General features: G+C 41.5%; 1 protein-coding gene across 1 annotated transcript in view; it reads left to right on the top strand.

Annotated features, from left to right (window-relative positions):
* frem2b (FRAS1 related extracellular matrix 2b) overlaps positions 1-22,808 on the top strand; it is a gene marked incomplete at its 5' end in the record, with an annotated part of 49,830 nt that overhangs the window by 21,473 nt on the left and 5,549 nt on the right. Inside the window, 18 exons of the mRNA XM_079166255.1 lie at positions 2,326-2,472; positions 5,760-5,990; positions 8,328-8,453; positions 8,701-8,952; positions 15,496-15,645; positions 16,476-16,685; positions 16,801-16,998; positions 17,112-17,276; positions 17,526-17,708; positions 17,799-17,929; positions 18,027-18,182; positions 18,436-18,739; positions 18,929-19,060; positions 19,238-19,569; positions 21,636-21,828; positions 21,945-22,049; positions 22,300-22,427; positions 22,504-22,638. Of these exons, the coding sequence (XP_079022381.1) occupies positions 2,326-2,472; positions 5,760-5,990; positions 8,328-8,453; positions 8,701-8,952; positions 15,496-15,645; positions 16,476-16,685; positions 16,801-16,998; positions 17,112-17,276; positions 17,526-17,708; positions 17,799-17,929; positions 18,027-18,182; positions 18,436-18,739; positions 18,929-19,060; positions 19,238-19,569; positions 21,636-21,828; positions 21,945-22,049; positions 22,300-22,427; positions 22,504-22,638 (3,278 nt within the window). The remainder of the gene's footprint in view (positions 1-2,325; positions 2,473-5,759; positions 5,991-8,327; positions 8,454-8,700; positions 8,953-15,495; positions 15,646-16,475; positions 16,686-16,800; positions 16,999-17,111; positions 17,277-17,525; positions 17,709-17,798; positions 17,930-18,026; positions 18,183-18,435; positions 18,740-18,928; positions 19,061-19,237; positions 19,570-21,635; positions 21,829-21,944; positions 22,050-22,299; positions 22,428-22,503; positions 22,639-22,808) is intronic.

Below are 22,808 nucleotides of genomic sequence, written 5' to 3'. Positions count from 1 at the left end.
CATTAGTCCAGGTAACCAGAACTGCAAAGATAAATTATGGAAAGTCATGTTTCTTCTGCATCTCACTAAATGCTTAGTTTTCACAACTTCAGTCAGTCTGTCTGTAAAGTAGAATACATCAAAGTGACTCCTTGTGTTCATTATGGATCAATGAACTTTATTCAGCTAAATGATTTAAATGAGTTGCTGGCTTTGAATGAGATGGAGGGAAGCAATTTGAGTTCCCCTTTGTCCTTGTGCGTCACACTGACGTTTTGTTCCAGTTATGGCACAGAATTGTCAAAAAGCATCGATGTCTGAGCATTAAGACCCAATTATTATACTACGAAATATGTACACTATCAGACCAAATGAAAGAGCTCTGAACAGGTGCAGAGAATATTTCACACACACACTCAGACACACAATGTCGCAAATGCTTACACCCTCACAAATAATAAAACACCCTGGGTGAATGTGTATAGGTCTCACCGTGCCCATCGAGGAAGGAAATGGACACAGCGGAGCGGTCAGCTGGACGTAACAGATTTACGGACCATAACGACGGGTGGGGTGGGGTAGAGACTTTCAGTCGGGCCTAACATAAACAACAGGAACACTCTGAACAATGTCCCTGCTGCCTCCCAGAGGTTTCACTTTTATTACACAACTTTCAGTACCGCCAGATGTTTAGTGGCTCAGTCATCTGTATCTCATCCTTCCGATCCAATGCAGCAGCAGGCACAAGCTCTCACTATGCAGCCTGGTGGATGCATTCCTGTAGATTTCTAGGAATCAGTGGTATTTTAAAAGCTGCACAACACTGCACACACTGACCTCAATTCTTGTGGTCTTTCTGACTTGATTTCATTGACAAACATTACTTTTTTTAATGCTATTTTGTGTGTAGTGTTGTATTGAGTGTCTTGTATGTTTTTTATGGTATATCTTTGTATTATGTCTTTTCCTTTTACTGTGTTATTGTCTTGTCCTTGTTTGACCTGGCAAGGGACTGCAGATGCAAATTAGCTTAACCTCTTCAACTCCCCCCCCATTTTGGAGCAACAAAATAAAATGACATACCCAAATTAAATTGCCTGTATCTTCTGAACCACTTTGACTATATGCATAAATGAGGTCTGTCTTGAAAGAAAATCCCCTAAGGTACCTAGTGAAAGTGTCTGTAGACCTGTAGGTCATACAGAAACAGAGCAGTGGGCCTTAGAAGTCAAAATAAAAAGTGAAAAACTGACCGCGTCGGCCGACTGCTTATATCAATAATGAGCTCGGTTTGTCATATTTATACCACTGTTTTATACCAGCCGCTAGCTCCATGGTAGCATCCGCTAGCACATTAACTCGTAAAATCGGGTCTATACTGTATCTTTCGCCGTCAAAATGCTGCAAGACCCGACTTGCGGCGGCCATGGCAACTTTGGACAGTGTGTGCTTGGGCTCCTTTTGTGAAAAATCCGTGAGGAATTAAAGAAAACCGATGCTTTCTTCGCAAAAAACACGTTTCTAAGCATGCTGGGATTTTTATTTTTTTTTTTGCGCCATGTTTTGTGACGTAATTTTCGTAAGCAAGCCGTAAGAACGGAAAGGGAGGGGGTCGAGGGCGCCGGCGTCCTCGCGGAGTTGAAGAGGATTTATTAAGCTACAATCTAGTACAGTGCATCGAATGGAGACATTTATTTTTAAACTGTACATGGTCCCTTTTAAATAAATTTGATTAATAATAATAATTATTTAGACTGCCAGTCAGTGCTCTGGAAATTGAAATAAAATTAAGGTGTATTTTGAATATGACCCAGTGTGGGTACGCCTTTGCACTACTTTTGTCAGTGTTTGTGTACCTGTGTGTGTTTGATGCCTGTGTAAGTGGATCTGCTTTGAGTCTTTCTAGCCATATGGTAGCAGTGATGCCCTCCTTAGCCTCGGCCTTTGAATCCAAGTTCAAAAGGCAAGGATGACATAACCCAGTTCAGACAGGAATCAGACACCTTTTATCTTAATTATAAATGAAGCAATTAGATGGCACAAACTCCATTCCCTTAGCATAAGGGCTGTGCACCCCTCCTACCTTCCACTGAGTGCTGGCAAGGAGTTTAAAAGTCAAGTCGTAAGGGTAACCAAGAAATCATTCTAATAAGGGGTATTACAAATTCCTGTGCCAGCCCAGAAACAAAAAGCTATGTTAATCTTCCCAAACATTATTATTTAATAGATTGTTACGTCCCAGAGAGGGGACGTATCTGACCGTTCGTCTGTGTTTTCCCTTACTGTGATGAGTTCTATGGAGCTATTTTAAGTTTCTTTAACTTGATCAACTGTATCTGTTTGCAGGAGGCAACAAACTGAAGAACCAGCAGTTCCGCTTGAACTGGGCTTGGATCTCTTTAGAGAAGGAACACTACGTGGTGGATGAAGAGGTCAAGTTCCTGGAAGTGGTGCTGAAACGTCGGGGCTACCTGGGGGAGACTTCATTCGTTAGTAAGCAGAAACCGCCTTTGATTTTAATGGAAAAAATGTTGATCTTAAAAAATAATAAATGAATGAGTAAGTAAATAAATACATGAATGTAATTTAAAAAAAATATTGACTAGCTACTACAGAATAAAAGGTAGAAGTGACAAATTTAAAAAGGACCATGAGATATACATGTGCCATATTCTATTCATTAAGGTAAGTACAGTGGATGATAACAAAATATGCATATGTGTTTGTGTTGTAGTATAAAGACTTAATATATTCCTGCATCCACACCAGAAACTACTCAGTTGTTGCTTTGCCTATGGATGTATTTACCACAAGATGTCACTCAATCTGCTGATTCTTCTCAGGTATCCTGAAAGCTAAAGTTCATAAAGTCAAAGAAACAAACAAAATGAAAAACAAACACAGCACACAGACACAACTACAAGCAGACTTATATATTTCAGGACAACTCTAAGGCTGACCTAGACATCCTTTAAGGTCACACAGGTCATGACCTTTCACCGACCAGTATTTACGTTCCAATCAGACAAAAGCACAGGACAATCCCTCAGGGACCACATGTGCACACGAGAAAGGTCACCCAAAGTTGGTGTCCATGGAAAGGCGCCATTCCAAATGTTAGTCGAGGAATTTTACTGTCCGGAACTAAACAGACAATGACTCTTAACACCGTTAAAAAAAACCAAGCTGCTGTAAGTATTTATGAGTGGCAGGAATTCTACTAGTGGCACCGTTATTCTGTCCATAAAAATGAGGTGTGATTAAGGTGTCCTGATGTTAAAGGTCAAATCTCATCATTTGCTCTGCTGTTGTCTGTGTCTTTGTAGCCACAGGGCGTCAGAGTGATAAAGCGTCTCTGAGGTGATATGGGAATTCTGCGGACTTTAATAGTGTCTCACACTATATCTGCACTATCTCTGCCACTCTGTGAGATAAAATGTTTACATTTTTAGGCAGATAATCACACACTCTAGAGATATACAGGCAGATATAGTTGATAATAATAATAAGTGAAAAGTAAATAGCTGTGATTTAAATTGTGTTGTTCGTGTTGAGACCAAAGGAAAAGACAAATCAACTGAAATGCCTGTGTGATGACCCCACAGTAATATCTTTGCAAATTAATATTAAACAGCAAAATGTATATTGTGTAAGGAGCTTGGTCAAACATTCACATATAGTGTGTTTTGGTTCTCTAGAGCATCACTACTGTTTTATTAATGGCTGCATTATAGATTAAAGAAGCGCTACTTTGAACTTTGGATGCACTCTGTGTTCAGTGCCCAGAGAAAACATGCCTTGAATTTTCAAAATGTTCAAAATGACTGTTGTGTGCTTTCAAGTCCAAACCATAGCTTTTCATAGTGCAGTTTTCTTATGATTGAGGCAGCATGAAGGGGAATGATAATGGATGAGGGAGGCTGATGTACCTCTCCATACTGGAAAGCACACAAAAGAAGCTGCAATTTAATTTCTTTTTCAAGTCAGTACCATTTTATTTTACAGCGCCTTCAAAGTACCAATAGCAATATAGTTTGTCTTTCTAAATGCATGAATTGTGAAATCTTTTATGTTGTCCATTTCCCATTATAGTAAGAGCACATGTTTACATCCTCAGGCATTGATTCTTTGATCACACACCACTCCGTTCTTTGTCAGTCCTATCAAATGGCTTTGGAAATATATATTTTTCAATTTCTTACCAAGAAAAACATTTGCTGACCTAACTGAAAGCAACAGAAGCAGGTTTGGGCTCGGGATGTGACCTGATTATATTACAATCTACAGAAAATAAAAGAACACTTCAATAAGTAACATTGTTTTTTTAGTAAGAAACATGTTACCTAAGAAATAACTATTTCGGATGGATTATTTTTGTCATACATACTTTAAAAACATCTCAGCAGCGTTCCCCCTGCAGCTACACTACTAAAAGCAGTGCAATATCCTAGTAACGTAAAAAAAACAAAACAAGAGCATTCATTACTTTCTCACAGCAATCATTTGGAGTTTGCAAAAGCAGAAAACCATGTTTGCAGGCCACCAGTAGCCTGACAATTCAAACCATCCATCTGCCTCAGTGTTGCGATGAGGTAACTGATCCCTGGCCAGTACCTTCTCATGAAGACTGGGGATATCTCTTCTTGCCCAGCCCCGCCTGAGTGAACACTGATCAGAGGAGCCCACATGTGGGCTGATTCTTCACTGGTCAATGTGCACAGGTGCAGGTGTCACCAGTTTGGAGGCTACAGCGAACCCACCTGCCGCGAACCCTCAGAGTGGCTGCTGTGATCCGGGCTATCCAATCCAGGCATTGTGCAGCAGATAGTTTGGAGCAAATCTTACTCTCTCCTCTCCTAGCTACTCTTTGAAGACTGCTGATTTTTCAAGCTCCATTGAACTTGACCGTTTTATCTGACCACATATGTGCAGGGGCCTTTTCCTTCCGTCTGTACTTGCATATCAAAGCCCACTTTTTATTTTCATCAAAGAACAGAATGGTAATTTTCTTAAAAGCCCAAACTCATGCATTTCTCAATCTGTGGTCTTTTGAAGATCTTGCATAGTCCTGATGCGTTTTTCTCTTCTCTTTCTTCTTTCCTCAGTTGTAAACAAACAGCATTTTTTTTAACGTTATTCATGCTTCTACTAGTGCTTCATTTATACAGTAATAATGTATTCTACATTCATGGAAGCCTATAGGATTGCCGTTGGGTTTGCGGTTATGTTCTCTCTATTTAGTGCCAGACCCCTGCTGCTTGTTGTGTGGCTAGATAACAAAGACAATGGAGAGACTGTGTGACATTTCACCAGCTTCAGTGCTCCCGCTCAACAGGAATCCTGCCAGTGTCAGCTCACATGCTGAAGGTCAGACATTGCAAGTCAGCCTCCAATCACTGCTGCTGAGACTAGGCTGACGAGAAGTAATTAGCTTTGTTCCCACCATGGCCATTGGAAACACTGGGGGTGGGAAACTGCACCGAGAAGATGGGAAGATATTGTCGGGTTAGACCAACTGGGACCTGACATTTTCTTGGAAAAACAGTTGTTTAATTGTATAAAGATACAATCTGTGGAATTCATGGTCACACAGATATCAGGATGCACAGAATGTACATATATTACACAGAAATGTGTTTATTAAAAGATAGGTATGAAACATTCATATTAATGGTTGTTGGTATGAAAACCTGACCAAAGTAATACATTCTCTGACATGCCTGATGCTAGCAGATGCTACCTGATTATAATAACCTATTTTTTCCCATGTCCTTCCTAAGGTATAGGCACCACGGATGGCACTGCACAAAAGGACAAAGATTTTCGGGGGAAATCTCAGAAACAGGTGCAGTTTAACCCAGGCCAGACCACAGCCACCTGGAAGGTGCGGATCCTGTCAGATAGCGAGTACGAAGTGTCAGAGACCTTCCAAATCATTCTGTCTGAGCCAGTGATGGCAGCCCTTGAATTCCCAGAGATTGCCACTGTGGAGATCCTGGACCCTGATGATGGTCAGTAATGATACATGTCTACATTTAACTATCTTGCTTACAATGTTGATTATGCTTAGTTTTAGTGAGATTAAATGCATTCCTTTTAAAAAAAAAATAAAATAAAATATTGGCAAGGCCCCTTACTTCTTTGCATGTTTGGGCTTTTTTGCCTGACAATGAAACACACTCAGGTGGAGATACAATGGAGTTTGACAGCCAAACATTTCCCAGCTTTGTGAAATATTGTTGGGCGTTTGACGTCACATGTCTAACTGTAAATGATGTGACATCAACAATCATACAAAAAGAAATCCATTGAAAAGGGGACAAAGAGGTCAGTCATATTTTGAATAGGGGGTGCAGCCTCAATGGCCGGCACACCCATAATACACTAGTTGGCTACTTGAAGGGCCAACAACAAATAACACAGTACATGAGCTTTCTCTGTGGGTTAGAACATGAAAAAAAACATAAAGAAAGAGAAAAAAGGCAATGCATTTTTAGGGAAAGCAGATAAAACAAAATGATAGACAAGTCATCTAATTAGGCTACATCTAAAGGAATGCGTTGCATTTTACAGATCTGTTCAAGTAACTAAAGGTGTATCTTTTTCTAGCAGCAGAGATGTCAGTTAAGGTTCAAGAGTCATCTCAGCTGAAATTCTGATTTAAGAAAATGCTTCTCTCCATCTGCCCAAGAACATCAGAGCACCTGACATTTTGAATACAGAATTAATGGATATGGAAACTGAATGCTGAGAGGAAATAACAACATCTCGAACCCAACTTTAGATGTAAATAGCTACATCATGAATAAAAAGCAAACCATATTTATGGGCACTATTTTTCTTTCCACAAGTGTAGATAAACAAGATAACCAAGCTGACTTCCCTTGCATCTGAAATGAGCTCTACGAGAACAGATTGAAAGCAGCTTGACTGGGATAGAGCTGAGATAGATAACTGCACAGTATAAATATGGATACTGCTCCTCCTCATCCCATAGGACGTCATTGTGTGAAAAGGAAGAATTTGCTGTCAACAATGTATACTAATTGACATGTTTAGTTGGAACTTTGTTTCACAGAACATCAGTCTGCAGAGGGCAATCAACAAAACTGGCGGCTATCTCTCCATTTTTGTTTCTTCATTCCTTTAACAGACATTGTCTTGCAACAGCCATGTGTATATTATCATATCATTGTACTGTTTATGGTTTCTAAAGATTTAATGTATTTTGGCCTCTCTAGGTCAAATAAACTCTTAAGGCTCATAAAAATTTATTTTTCGTTGCTTTTCACTGAGAGCAGAACGATGGAATAGCCTAGAGGCTGCCACCATGAAACTGTGAAAAATAAATTATCTCACACCAGCTCAGGCTGAAAACAGCTTAGCGTTTGAAACAAGAAGGGAACAGTGGTCACATCATCCCATGCAATTGTTTGCTTTGTCTTTAGGGAGGGAGAGGACGTCAGGTTAATATCTGTTGACTTACCAACACCTTGTTAATGTGGGTGAACACAACGCTCACTGAGAGGGAGACAAAGCCTCCGTCTGAGCTCTTTTATTTTATAGCCGAAATGTTGCAAGCTCATTACCTTCCTGGTTGTCGTATGCAGCTCATAGAAGGAAGGAGACAAAGAGATGGAAAGCTGCCAGTAAAACTGTTGAGTAGAAAAAAACAAATAGTTTAACTTGTCTCTGCTTGCAGACAGAATTAACACGCCTTTTTCATTCAAGCCTATTTTTGTGAACATTTTAGATTAAAGTGTGTGAGACACAGATTTGTAATTCTAATTTGTAATTCCCTTAAGGACTCCTTACTCTTTTCAGAATCAGCGTTGTCTTACAGATAACATTTTCCTCATGCATGTCTCTCTGTGTATCAGTGTAAGCCGACTCTGGGTTGTAATATTTGCTGCAGATAAACAAACAGTAAACAGTGGCTTTTGAATAAACATGATGGAAGCAGAGCCGTAATGAGAGCTGTCATTGTGTGTAAGCTGCAAGCCTGTGTGTCAAATGTTATCGATGCAAATAAAGTCACACATGATTTGATGTTTTGAAAGCTTTTCCCTTTTCTTCATCTCTTCTTCATTTTTCAATTCGACTCACCTGGTTTTCGAATTATCACATTCAATTTGGCAGAAAACTGATCATAAACAGTGTAGTGAAGGGCAGGGTATACCCACCTCTTAGGAGAGCGGACCCACTTCTTCGTCTGCAACCTACCCATCTACCTCATGTAAACCCACCTCATCAACGACCACTACACCACTGATCATACAGAAGTCTGATAGAATTTAACATATTCTAACGCACTATGTCTGATATGTGTTGACTTTTCTCATACACAGAGTCAACAGTGTTCATACCCTCAGCCGCATACAACATAGAGGAGGACATTGGTGAGCTGCTTATCCCAGTGCACAGGAGTGGAGATGTCAGTCTGGAGCTGATGGTCATCTGCTACACTCAGCAAGGTAACGCAAGAACTGTGTGGGGAAATTTAAGGGGTAAACTTAAAAGTGAAGAGAGTCATTTCTAGTCATATCATCCTACGGTAGTATTCCAGTGAGGCATGTAAATGTTGTTAATGAAAAAAGATTTAAAAAGGAAAATCATATTTTTTGTATCGATGTTTATGTGAAAAAAAAGGTATATTTTGTATTGTGACAAAGTGTGGATGATTAACTTTGCTTTCCGAAATTCTGTTTTCTTCCCACTCAGTTTCGGCCACAGGCACCATCCCCACCACAGTGCTCTCCTACTCTGATTACATCTCCAGGCCTGAGGACCATCACAGCATCCTGCGCTTCGACAAGGGAGAGGTGGAGAAATCCTGCCGGGTGGTGATCATTGATGACTCCCTGTATGAAGACGAGGAAAGCTTCAATGTCACCCTCAGTATGCCTATGGGGGGCCGTCTGGGCTCAGAGTTCCCCGCAGCTCGAATCACAATCATCCCTGATATGGAAGACGGTAAGATGACATTTCACTGATCATAACTGTAAAATGGAATGCAATACGGTGTCAAATAGTCTGTTCAGGTTCAAGAAATGAAATGCCATTGCTTATTGAATACCTTTGTGGCATTTAGAGACAAGTCTTTTAATTCCTTTCACTTTCAAAGGTTTTTCAATTGTGATTAAAGCCTCAAGAAAAGGCAGAGTGAATTTGTTTGTTGGTTAGAAGGGCTTTTATCTGATTTAGACGGCGGTGTTAATGTATTTGTGCAATCTCTTATTTGTAATGGATAAGCACTTCGACAATAGCTGAAAAGTAGTTTTAAAAAAAGGCTTTGTAAGTGCAGTATTTTTAGCTGAATTGATCCAAAGAGAGAATTTCAAACAGTTAGGAAGGTGGGCAGACAGACTGCAAATATTGTTGTGCATATTTGAATGTGAATTTCTTTCGGTGTGTTTGTGCTTGCCTGACAACTTCTCGGGGTGCGTGAGTGTGCGAGCCTCCTTCCTGGAGACGAAGTCTTTATCTCGTATCTGCAGGCTGAGACTGGAGGGCTGATAGTAGTCTCCCATATCTTCCTGACGCCTCTTTGTTCCCCAACACCTGACGGCCATTCCTCAGGTCCCTATCGCTCTGACGATCAACGGAAGCACTGCTCTGAAGTCAAGACTCTGTGATCGCAGGCAGCCAACACTAGAATTGAAATCCCCGACATGGTTGCAAAAAAGTCTTTTTTTCCTTGAATCAAAACCCATTTGAAGCTACATAATTGGGGTGATGATGCAATATTCAATTCAGCATTATGTTATCTAAAGTCTATTTAAGTTTAAGATTTATTTTAATCTTTTCCAACTGCTCAAACTACTCAAAAGTTGAGTCCTCCTTGAAGAGAAACTCCTATTTCATAGTACTGTACATGTCACAGGATTTAATGTGAGTTGTAAAAATATCATGATTTGAGTACAGCGTAGCGCTGATCCTGCTAGCTAATGAATCTCCAACGTAAAATGAAATGTGTGGTGCTGGTCAGTGACGATGCTCCTACTCGCACCTTTTCCCCTAAACATGACGACTGCTGAAATAATCACATCAATTAGTGAAAATCTCCAGTGCTCAAGCAAGTATTCAGACATCAACGATAGAGCTAAGGATGTGACTCATCCGTCCGTGAACCTGTGCTGAGGAGGTCTTGACTTTGAGGCTACTGTAGCAGCAGTTTTCAGACTGTGTAACAGGTTATTCTCCTCCTCTAGTCCCGTGGTACTCAAAGCACACACACACACACACACACACACTTCAAGTGAATTTGACCAGCTTGAGGAAAGAGGTTACGTGGTTGGAATGTTTTCTTACTGTAGCACCATCCGGTGTAACCTGAGAGTGAGTACAGGGCCTTTTGACCTCCGCTGCTCCTGGGTATTGATTCCAGTCTGCCAAGACACACAGTTTTTTAATAGGATGTACACCAGTCTGTCTCAGCTCATTGATTGGAGACATTATTGATTAATGACTTACTATGTCTGACTCTGTCACATACTGTTGTTTGCATTTCTATTTAGGATGAGGGTCAAAGCTGTTTGAGAAACATGGGGACTGAAAAAACAAAGCATATATATATTAGAAAGTACTAGATTATATAAGCCAACTTGAAGAATGCTTTGGAAGTGGTCTCAGAAGAACAAAGGCAAAGGCTTAACTGTTTAAGAAAGTAGTTATTTACTGGGGCAGAATTTCCTGTTACTAATAAATAGCATATTTATGTTCATGCATTACTGCGTTTTCATAGTGTGGGAATGTAAACTCTAATTTCATGATTGCCTCTGGTTTATTGAGAATCAGCCATCGTGCAACTGTTATAAACAATGACTTGCCTGAGTAATCCAATTTTTGGGGCTTGAAGAGTCAATTCATGATAAAATATACTAGAAATATTCTCGCTCTGCATATTTGAGATTTCCTGGCATGCATTTGTATACATTAGGGGTCCTCTGTCTCAGTGTATTATCACACAGAAACAGGAGAAAAGAAGGCTCAGTGCTTTTTAGGATTAACTTGACTCGGACTGACAACCAACAGTCTGTACCCAGGTTTATTCCTGCTTTATCTGTAATCATGTTTTTCTTGGCTCTGGCTTTGTCGGGGTGTCTGAGTGACAATCAAAATCTACTTATAAATATCAGCTGTCAGAAAGCTGTGCACTGACAAGGGTGCCATAATTGTAAAGGCCAGAATACAGCCTCCGTTCGTGGAAACATTCTTTGTGTAGATTTTATTGTTATTGTCAAATTGTGATTTTTACTGTTGTCAAGAATTTCAATGTGACATTGAGAGAAACAATGCCTGAAGCTGTTGTCCGACAGCTTGGCTCCTTATTATACCAACACAAGACATCAAATTGACTGCCTGAACACACATGCACACACAGACACACACACACACACACACACAGAATGTGTGTAAAGTTTGCGCAGCAACACCTCCAAAGTATAAATTGGATTAGGTGCTGGAGGTGTTTAGGTTGCCTGCATCCACTGAATAAATGGAGCATGAAGAGCGGGGAAAAATACGGTGGTGCCAAGCCTTCATATCTCCCTGAAGGAGGTGATAATGAAATGGCTTGAGTACTGATGGTGAAGTAAATGGTAAATAGCTCTGAGGCGAGCAGAACAAGACTAATCTCCTGTCTGGTAGGGTAAAATGGCAGCAGGATATTCATTCCCACTCTTAAGTTCAGCTATACTGTCTTGGTATTAGATTTAAGTGCATACTCCAGGTTCCTAACTCCCCTCCAGTATATATGGAAGGGAGGCAAATGGGGGCATCACATCCTTCTTTGTCATCCCTCTTGCAGCGGTAGCTGTGCACTGGGTGTACATGGAAGGAAGGAGTCGGTGCATGGCCGAGCACCTGTCCGAGCACCTGTCCCTGCCTGTGAGAGGTCTATGCTGGGGCTCCCCAGGAGGGCTTTCAGCAGCTACACCGAGCCGTGGGCTCATAGTTCTTAGAAACACAATCTACTGATATCAGCAAAAATGCATGTCAGCAATATGTCTTCTATTCAAGCCAGGCAAACCAGAGTAGCACAATATGATAAAATTAGAAGCCACAGGGCACCAATGTGTGCACTCCCTGCTCCGTCAAACACACAGTCTTGGCCACTTACCATGTGGTACAGCTACGTGCAAGAAGCCACACAAGTGCAGTGGGAGGTGGAGCTCCTATTGTCTGCCAAATGTGTGATGTTAATCTGATAATTTATGGGAATCTAAATTGACAATGTTTGTAGCTTTTACAACTAGATAAGTTGAAGTTTACTGCAATAATAACCAGTTTTGTAGAAACTTTGCCATGGAAGAGAATGCTCTTTCCAACCAAAACATTCATTTCAATAATTAGCACACCTTCACCTGCAGAGAGCGAGTAATTACAATCAGCTTTGTTTGAAATGAAAACCAGCAGACTTACATGGCACAGGAATTGACAATTCTGCCTCTGAAGGAACTTTGTTGGCGACTGATATCAGACACAAAGTAAAACCAAAGTCGAGAAGATCCCACTGGGGGGTCTGCCATTTACATATTTGGGTCAACAAGAAACTCATTAAAAAACAAACTTTGTACATTACTAAAGGTTCCTGTATGCATAACACAATAATTGAGTACTGGACTTCTTCCAACTTTTTAGCTATTGCTAATGTTGACAGTTGGCTACTTTTTACAACAAGGCTTTTTCTTCTGTATAAAAGGTACATTTTCTGGCAAGTTGGCATGGAAGACTGTAAAGTTTACAAGCTGTCCAGGCATTTTACAGTATGTACAGCTGCTATCCTCAGAATATGTGCTATTTCTTGGGGAAGACCATCTGCACATAAACGTCCACACCCTTTCAGTTTCCACTCTTGGCTACTATGGGTTTGAAGAAACTTGTCTTTTCTTGCAGAGATACGTGCTGTTTGATATTGACTCTGCATCCGGGAAAATGTTCTGGTGGTTGGGGGCTATAAGACATAAGAATGCTTGTACTGCAGGACTTCACTTGTGTATTTATAGTCTTGTGTCAGTTGCCTGTAAATGTTGCTCTGGTTCTAAAGGTATGATTATGAGCTGTTTTAAAGATGGGCGGGTCCCGTGCTTGTGCAGTATATCCTGGATGGGGATAAATCAAGGGGGAACACACTAACCCTGTCATTATGTCTCACCTGGATTTCCATTCATTCTGATATAAACAGATGTCCAAAGTACTAAAGCAGAGAGGCGCTAAACAGCAGCCATAACACACTCAAACTCAAAAATGTGAACATTTCTCACAGTTGTCACCAATTAAAGTTGTAGATTTTTCTGTATTGAGTATGGAGCTTCTTTTGTATACTTTTGCTGAAGGAGAGAGATTTGCAGAGCACACAGTGGGCAGAGAAACATTTGCCAGGGCTCAAGTGAATCTCACCATTAGAGAAGCCACTTAACGCTGTGGGAATGTCATGCAAAGTTCAAGTGGAATCAAGCAGTCAGTGGGAGTGTAACAGTCCCCTTAGGGATGCCCGTGTCTCTCTTTGTACCTCTTATTTTATTGTATTGTATGCCTTTGTTATTCTGGCACATTGCACAATAAATTTACAGACATAATGATTCTACGTAAGGCTCTCTAATTTCTGACCTATGTTTTATATTTTTTATTTCTAAGAAGGAGACCATGTGGTTAAGCAACAATTAATGATAATACTAGTTAAATGTATGTAATAACTATATTAAATCAGTCAAATGCATTGTTTTTTTAATAAATTAAAGTTTATACACCTTACATAATTTTACATAATAGGCAGGTTTAAATCTGGATCATCTCCACTTACATCCAGGTAACCTTAGATGTGCTGTGTGCCGTAGAATGGCGCTGCTGACTGGGCTGATGGAGCCAGTGGTTTACCTTTCAGTTAATGGGCCGTAGCTCTTTGAAGCTCGTTGTCTGCTTCACAAACCTTATCTGATTTCTGGACTACAACGGGGCCCAAGTTCCTAGCTGCCAACCTAGTGGATCCGATTACCCCTCCTGTTGGGGACCCAGTGCAGGCAGCCAAAACCATCTTTGTTTGTTTTTTCTGTGGGGAGAAATTCTGGCAGCTGCAAGCCTCTTGATGCAGCACTCATTGTCCTGACTGTGCTCTCAGGACAGATTAAAGCATAAAAGTTTTCTGTCCTTTGCTTGCTCCTAGATGAAATATGAGTTCAACCACAGCGATGGCTCCTCTGAGAACCACAAATCCCAAGGCTTTGTCTAAAAAGACTATTTCCCTTTTAGAACGTGTCTTATCTTGTTAATATAGAGCTGTTACTGGCAAAGCAGACAACCTCAAAATATTTAATATCATCTGAGACTCAGATTACTTTGAAGAATAATTATATAGTGCAAATAAAATATTTTTCTTCATCTGTAATTGTGCCTTGCAGCAGTGTTGGCAGTGAATCTATTTTTGTGCCCTTGTATTTTGGTTTTATTAGATAACATAATCATCATGCAGTTACAACAGTATGGATGTGTTTTTGTCCAAAGCATTTATCGCCCCGTTCCACTTCCCCACCCTCCCTTTTAGCTCATACTGTGTGATGAGAAACAGCTAAGTATCATTTTGTAGGTGCAGAGTTCCATTGTCATGGAAACCACAACTCTGCCCATGGCTATCGTCATTCACTTAATTTATTCATTATTTGGTCACAGTTGCTTTCAAAAGCACAAGGTTTTTAGTGTTCAGTAGTGGCTTGTTCCCATTTGTTATCCTAAAAAAATATATTTTTGATCAATTATGAGAATGTATGTATTTTGTAAGTTGGTAAAAACTGCTTCCTTGGATTAGTTTCAGCTTGTGGCTGCTCAGGTTATTTCGGTATTGTTCTAATCGACTACAACTGACTCCCTGCAGTTTGAATCCATAAATAAGTCTCTTTGTAATGGCACTGCACCACATATACAGAGTGCCAGGTCATTTAGCAACCATTTTACAAACAGCATGACATGAGAGAAAACAGACTCTGAATGGGTTAAATAGAATAATAGTGGGTGAGTTTGGCTACAGAGGAATCTCAGCTCATAGAAACACTAATTGCAGTCAGGCAGGCCTGGGCTGGCACATTGAGCTCTACATCCCCCAGACCTCCTGTCAGGCCTCCTGTCTGCCTCTCAGACCCATCGCTATCAAAGTCAACTTCACCACCAGGCTCATCCACAACAAAACCAGGAAATTCTGCCTTCAGGTTGCTTTTTGTTGTTTAGGATTAGAGTGAATACAAATTTGGAAATCCCCCCTAAACATCATTCCAGGAAGTTAGAAAGTGTTGTTTAAGGGCGACAATTACAGTGTTGACTACCTGCTGGTGTTTCAATGGAAATGTTCCTGCAATTTCTCCTGTAATCAGAGGCAGGTTATGCTAGCTATTACAGATTCAACTCAACAATTACAGCAGGCATTCAAGTATCCTGTTGTGAAACAGCTAAAAGATGATTATGGATTACATCCTCTTGTGTGCTTTTCCTCATCTCCTTCATTCCTTCATCTGTTGTTCTTCCCAGCTCCCATCTTCTACTTTGGCAACACACACTACCACGTGGATGAGAGTGATGGCTTTGTGGAGGTGCAGGTATGGAGGACGGGGACTGATCTCTCCAAAGGAGGAACCGTCACAGTGCGCTCCAGAAAGACAGATCCTGTCTCAGCTGAGGGTACGTGTCCCTGCGAGGCGCCTTACTCTGACAGCTTTAGCTAGTTAGTGCTTAGAGAAATGCAAGCCACAGAAAACAGGAGACTTAAGTCATCGCCCTGTCACTCTTTGTTTTCCTGAGCTCAAGAGTCAATGGCGATGTTAAAGCTGGATATGTTGGGTGGATGACCTGTGGAATGTAAACATTGTTTTAGGTGAGGGGGAGAGAAGTTAGGACTTTTTTTCTGTTGGGCCCTTGCCTTGAGGGCATCTGATATACATACACTTTGGATTCTAAGACTGGTCGCTATGTCCTTCAGCCTTTCCTACATCCTCTATTATGTCCTTCCCCCAGGCATTCTTCTCCCCCTTGCACAGATTCTCAACATCTCTGCCCTTGCCTGCGTTATATCGGTAAAGATTTCTAGGATCTAATCATATGCAGCATGGTAGATATGCAAGCTCACACTTATGCACATAACTGGGTCATAAGTACATGAGAAAAGCCTGCGGGCAAAGGGTGAGCTCTCAATACTCAGACTCTTCAAAGAATGGCGAATGAATTGCGCTTGGGGAGATATCCAGTTTCTTGCAGATCTCCTTTAATCACGCAATCAATTCCAACTGTTCATGCCTATCGACTACGAGATAGAAAGCGTCATTTTGTCAGCACACAGGGTACATCCTTTCATCTTGCTCGCTGCCTGACATCCACAAATGAATTATGAAGTAACATGAGAACTGCTGTTATAATAAGATCAAGTGCTGTAGTCCATTTGTGTTATCTTCACTATATCCCATAAGCACTATATTCTTTGAAACATTCCTGACCTATATTGTGTTGTGGAGCAGCTGGTGTGGATTACGTTGGGATCAGTCGGAATCTGGACTTCGCAACGGGGGTCACCATGCAGACCTTTCGTGTGACCATCCTGGATGACCTGGGCCAGCCGGTGCTGGAGGGGCTAGAGAAGTTTGAACTGGTTCTCCGGATGCCTATGAGTGGGATCCTCGGGGAGCCGAGTAAGGCTACCATCCTCATCAATGACTCCATTTCAGACTGTGAGTGACAATCTTGGTTGTAATTAAAACGTATTCAAATGGTTGTACTTAGTAATGTATGATGTTTTTACTGTATTTCTGATAATGATTTATGGGTTTGGTAATGTTGTTCCAGTGCCAAAGGTGCAGTTCCGTGATGCTGTGTATGTGGGCAATGAGAACTCAGGGCAGATCTCAGCCACTGTCTACCGTAGTGGAGATATCAGCTACAAGTCCACAGTTCGCTGTTACAGCCGGCAGGGGACAGCCCAGGTCATGATGGACTTCAATGAGAGGCCCAACACAGATGGTTCCATCATCACCTTCTTACCAGGTGGCGTAGTAAAACCTAGCACACATCCCTTTCCATGGTTTGTGTTAGTTTACTTTTAAAAACAATTAAAAGGACATTATGCAGTCGCTCAATATCTTTTCCATTTTTTTCAGGAGAGATTGAAAAACCTTGTGTACTTGTACTAGTTGATGACACAGAACATGAGGAAGAAGAAGAGCTCCGACTTGTGTTGGGAAGCCCCAAGAGTGAATCTCCATTTGGAGCATCTATTGGAGGGCAGAATGAAACACTAGTCAAGATAAAAGACGAGGCAGACAGTAAGAATGCTTTGTTTTGTTGTTACACGTCCCTTAGAAAGAGTTCTGTTTAACTGCCGCCATGTGCAGAATATTTAACATTGTTTAAATCATTCCAATGGCATGGTTTAGTCTGTGTGTTGCTTTTATGATGTTCCCACCTGGGAAATAAATTCAGAAAGTTGCACACATGGGCTTTAATATGTGGTATGCTGTAATGTTTGTCACAGTTTACTACCATGATTGAAACTATATTTCATGCTTTCTCAGAGGCAATTATTAGGTTTGGAGAGACCAAATTTAGTGTGAATGAACCGAAGGAAAGTGGCCAGGTGTCTGTGGTAAAGATCTCAGTGCTGCGTGTTGGAGATACCTCCAAGGTCTCTGTTGTCCGAGTTCACACCAAGGACGGATCTGCTACGTCTGGGGAGGACTACCATCCCATATCTGAGGGTAAATAACACCGCAAGGCGCTTTTATCAGAACAGAATTTATTTGAAATTTGCTCTGAAATATTTTTTCAAATCACTACTTTGTCTGCAGAAATTGTGTTCAAAGAGGGTGACACACAGCACTATGTGGAGGTGGAGATTTTATATGACAGTGTCAGAGAAATGAGGGAGGCGTTCACTGTCCACCTGAAGCCTGATGAGAACATGGTGGCAGAGACAAAGGTGAAAATCAAGCTAAATTAACATGATTTAACTGTCAAGTGTGTAGCTACCTTCACCATTAACATCCTTTTAATTACCCTTGCGTGTCAATCAACAGATGAGCAAAGCTATAATCTATATCGAGGAGACCAACAGTATGGCGGATGTGACCTTCCCCTCGGTGCCCAGAGTGGTTTCTCTGTTGCATTACGATGACATCGACCGGACTAGTGACTCTCCCCCTGTAGCCGGATACCCTGTCATTTGTGTCACTGTATGTCCCAACTGCAATGAATATTTAGTGGCATACTTTTCAGTCATTTAATCTGCTAATGATTCCTTTAGCAAGACTCTCTGTCAGTGCAGTAACAGGTAAATACTGTTAATGAGGTAGTATCTAGCAGATGTGCACACTTCGCTCAATTATCAGCTACCTTGAAGGCTCATCAGGAGTATACAGAATTACTCTGGCTGCTGCAGTGATTTTTGGGTGCTTTACCCAAGCATTTCTTCTTTCCCTTTTCCAGGCCTGTAACCCCAAGTACCCAGACTATGACAAGACAGGCTCCATCTGTGTGAGCGAGAACATCAACAACACCCTAACTCATTATCGTTGGCTCGTTAGCGCCCCCACCAGCCCCGATGGCGTCACGAGCTCTATGAGGGAAGTAGACTTTGACACCTTCTTCACCTCCTCCAAGCTCATCACTCTGGATTCAGTCTACTTTCAGGCTGGTTCCAGGGTCCAGTGTGCCGCAAGGGGCGTGAACTCTAACGGGGATGAGGGTCTGGAGCTCAGTAGCCCCATAGTGTCCATCAGCATGGACGAGGGTGAGTGCAGCTCATTCTCTCGCTTGAAATGTTTAGTCTCGCTCACAGAAATGGCTCAACGCGATAAGCAGCTGCCCGCTGCATTTTGCCCTCCCAGTGCAGTAAAACTGAAACATAAAATAATTTCCTGTGGAGGATTGTTAGGAAAACAAAACGTTTGATGTTCGTTTGTGTATTGCTTGGTTGCAGGAATGTGCCAGCCTCGTGTTGCAGGCACAGTTGGGGCCGAGCCCTTCTCTGCCAAGCTGCGGTACACTGGAACAGAAGACACAGACCACCCCAACCTCATCAAACTAACTGTCACCATGCCCCACATTGATGGTAAGAACAACAGATTGCATGGATAAAATAATTGTCATCGGTGAAAATATCAACCAGATGCAGGTTGTTTCAAGCAGTCTTTAAATTACAGGCTACTTTAGTTAGTTTTCCCTACATTGTGAATCTAACATTGATATGCTTCCACTCTCTGACTGCTATATGTGTATCCTCTCTCAGGTATGTTACCTGTAGTGTCCACCCGAGCCCTGTCCAACTTTGAGCTCACGCTGAGCCCAGACGGTACCCGCGTTGGCAACCATCGCTGCTCCAATTTGTTGGATCACGCTGAGGTCAAGACTCGCTACGGCTTCATTACTGAAGCCACCAAAAATCCAGAAGTGATTGGCGAGACGTCGTCTTACCAATACAGCACTTCCCTTAGGGGATCCAGTACACTACGATTCTACAGAAACCTCAACTTGGAAGCTTGTTTGTGGGAATTCACCAGCTACTATGACATGTCTGAGCTGCTCAGTGACTGTGGAGGCACCATTGGGACTGATGGACAGGTAAAGCAGCCCCACCTTTGAGCTCCAGCTCACCTCTGACCTTTTTTGTCATCCCTAGACATGAGAAGCAAGAAGTCGGTTCAATAAAGCAGCAGACCCCCTTGAGGATAGGAATGTGGACATAGCAATTACTGGTCTGTTCTGTCCATTTTAATTTACAACTCCTCCTGGATTTGCAATCCTAAGTAATCATTTTAAGGCATATTAAAACTCTGCTTGCCTGCTCGTTTTTCCCTGAAAGATCTTAAAGTAAATACTAGCCTGTAGAAGTCATCCATTATTGTCTAGAGACCCGTGTTAACCTTTATAGTAATGACTAACCCGATACTCTGCTCCCTTCAACTCCTGGTAAGACCGGTTATTTGTCTTCTTAAAGTGGCAAGTCAATAGCCAGCAGCCTCATAAAAATCTGTGTTCATCTGTATTGCTATGTGTGCAATGTGCTCTTTGTAGCAGCAGCTGTTGTGGAGCTGGATGGAGGACATATTAAACCCCTCTGTGTTCTCCTGGCATACATGCCTCACAGCCCTCAACATTTGCATTCACCTTGGAAACATACAGTTAGTTGACTTGCAGTTAATTAAGGTAGAGTGTTGATAAAGAAAGGCTGTAACAGTGCATGAGGCACATCATGGTTAAAACCTCCTCCACACTCCCTACTGAGGATTATTAATTAAATCCCTACAGCACTCGCAAATATATTTAGGTATCTTGGTTCGTTTTTTTAATGGGAGTTTCTCATTTCACATTGCTTCAGGTATATTTAGTAACAAAGGCATCACCCAGGTGATAACAGCCAAAGTGGAACTGTGTTGCCTGCAGCCACATGATGTAAACGAGAACGTGGCAGTAATAAACATGTTTTGACAAGTAAGAAGACTGCCGTCAGTAATACAAACTTTACCTTGTGGTTAAATCCATCATGTACACACTTTGCATTAAATGGTGAGAACTAATTCAATGGATTTTTTTCTGAAGAAAACACGTATAGCAATGCAACCTCCGTTCTTGTCCCTGTTGTCTTTCCATCAAGTGGCAGAATGGCATACATTCAGGTCATGTACGGCACTGTATGTAGATGTTGTTGCTATGGTTGCTGAACAGAGCAAACGACGGTATGTAGATGCTTAAACTGAGGCGTCGCCAGTTCTGTTTCGAGATATGTAAGGCAGGATCAATGGAAAAAGAATCTGCCTTTTGTTTGTGGGTGCCCTGTGACCCGATTGCTCCTCTAAGTGGGTAGAAAGTCTGAGCACAGGCTGTGCAGGCCGGGGGCAGTGTCATGTCACAGTGTAGGGCTTAGTGCCCAGCTTAACAAGACCATAGGAATCTATTAAGGCCCAGCAGGATGTGTCACAAGGCCATTCTGCAAATCATGGGCGTGGGCTTTCAGCGCCCAGAGGCGTAGGCACGTTTCCACATGAACACAGAGCCAGTGCAGGCAGGTACCTCTCACAGGTCAGAGGAAAGTGCAGATACCAGAGAGCGCTCCCTCTGAGGACTTTCACCACATGGAATCCTTTGACCATTTTTGGACAGCTCTTTTAGAGGGGGGAGGTTTAGAGTAATCCAATACCTCCAACAAATGTAAATGCAGTGCATTCTGTTTTATATGTTAACCAATAACAGCAATACATAATGTTAAAAAAGCAATTTAAATGTTTTAAATTGATTTAGTTGAACATTTACAAATTGCAGTATTTCATCTGTAATGGTTAAGAGTCCATGACCACATAAAGAATACATTCAATTACAGCCATACAACATCGAGTGAATTTACTGATACCTTATTACAGCCTTGATTTCTCAGAAGACTATGCTCTGAGTTCCTTAATACATGCATTGCCATGTCTGATCAATCTGTGGACTGTCTGAAGCACTATTCAGAGCAGAACTTGTTTAAATCAGCCATGTTGTTAAAATATTGTTCATCATCTCCAGAGGTATTGTACATGCACTTTATTCAGGATGTTTTCCTCCCGATACCTCTAAAACAGGAATATATTAATCTTTGAAGTATGATTTAAATGATTTGCTCTTACACAACATGTTGGTTTTCACTGCAGGTGTTGAATCTGGTCCAGTCCTATGTTACCCTACGGGTACCGCTCCATGTGTCCTATGTCTTCCATTCCCCTGTGGGAGCAGGAGGATGGCAGCACTTTGATTTACAGTCAGAGCTGAGGCTCACTTTTGTTTACGACACTGCCATCTTATGGAGGGATGGTATAGGTAGCCCACCGGAGGCTGAACTACAAGGTAATACTTGATCAGTAGTATGCGATATAAAAATTGAGGACTACTTAAAATGTGTCATAAGATGGGATTGCAAATAGTGGCCAAATAACAATTGAGGTCTGTGATTGTCCTTATAGGTGCCCTGTACCCAACCAGCATGCGTATAAATGGCCAGGGACGACTAGTAGTCAACTTCCGCACTGAAGCTCGATTCAGAGGCTTATTTGTGTTGGCACATCCAGGTACAGTATGTCATATAGAAGACTACAGTAGTTTTTAACAGTATACATTGGATGTGATATATGATGCTGCTTTATAGTTTAAATTAAACTTTATTTTAAGCTAAACTACCATCTCTTTTTATATCATTCATAATTAGTTAACATTTATATTACAGTATTTGTCTCAGTTAGTCTTTTTTTATTTGTCAAAGTACTTCAATTGTCGACTGAGCATGCTGCAAATACTTTAATTCACGTATTTTTCCATCAGCTTCACCACTGACCTCCATGGTCATGTGTCCCGACCACCCTGGTTTGACCTTTAACCTCAGTCTTGTGAGGAATGAGCCAACCTACAACCAGCCCATCCAGCAGTGGACATATGTGTCTGATTTTGCTGTGAGTGAACATTTTGTTCTCCAGTTTAATTGTTTTCACACCTCATTCTTACTGTGAACATATTTTCCCTTCTCAGGTGCGTGACTATTCTGGCACGTACACAGTGAAGCTGGTCCCCTGCACATCCCCTCCCAGCCTGGAGTACACCATCCCTCCTGTCTGCAATCCCAGAGAGCCGCTTACCTTCGACATGGACATCCGCTTTCAGCAGGTGACCTCACCTTGTCTAAAAACAAACTGGAAAAAATGGAAAGGTTTATTGAATGAGAAAGATTTGTCAGCAAAAAACATGACTTGCATTTAAATAGCACCTTCCTAGTCTTCAGCTTAGTCAGTTCTAGTTTAAAGCCTAGTCACAAATGCATTTTGAGAGCCACTGTG

The sequence above is a fragment of the Pholis gunnellus genome, assembly GCF_910591455.1.
Source record: "Pholis gunnellus genome assembly, chromosome: 9".
NCBI lineage: Eukaryota > Metazoa > Chordata > Actinopteri > Perciformes > Pholidae > Pholis > Pholis gunnellus.
This window is presented reverse-complemented; position numbering and strand designations above follow the sequence as displayed.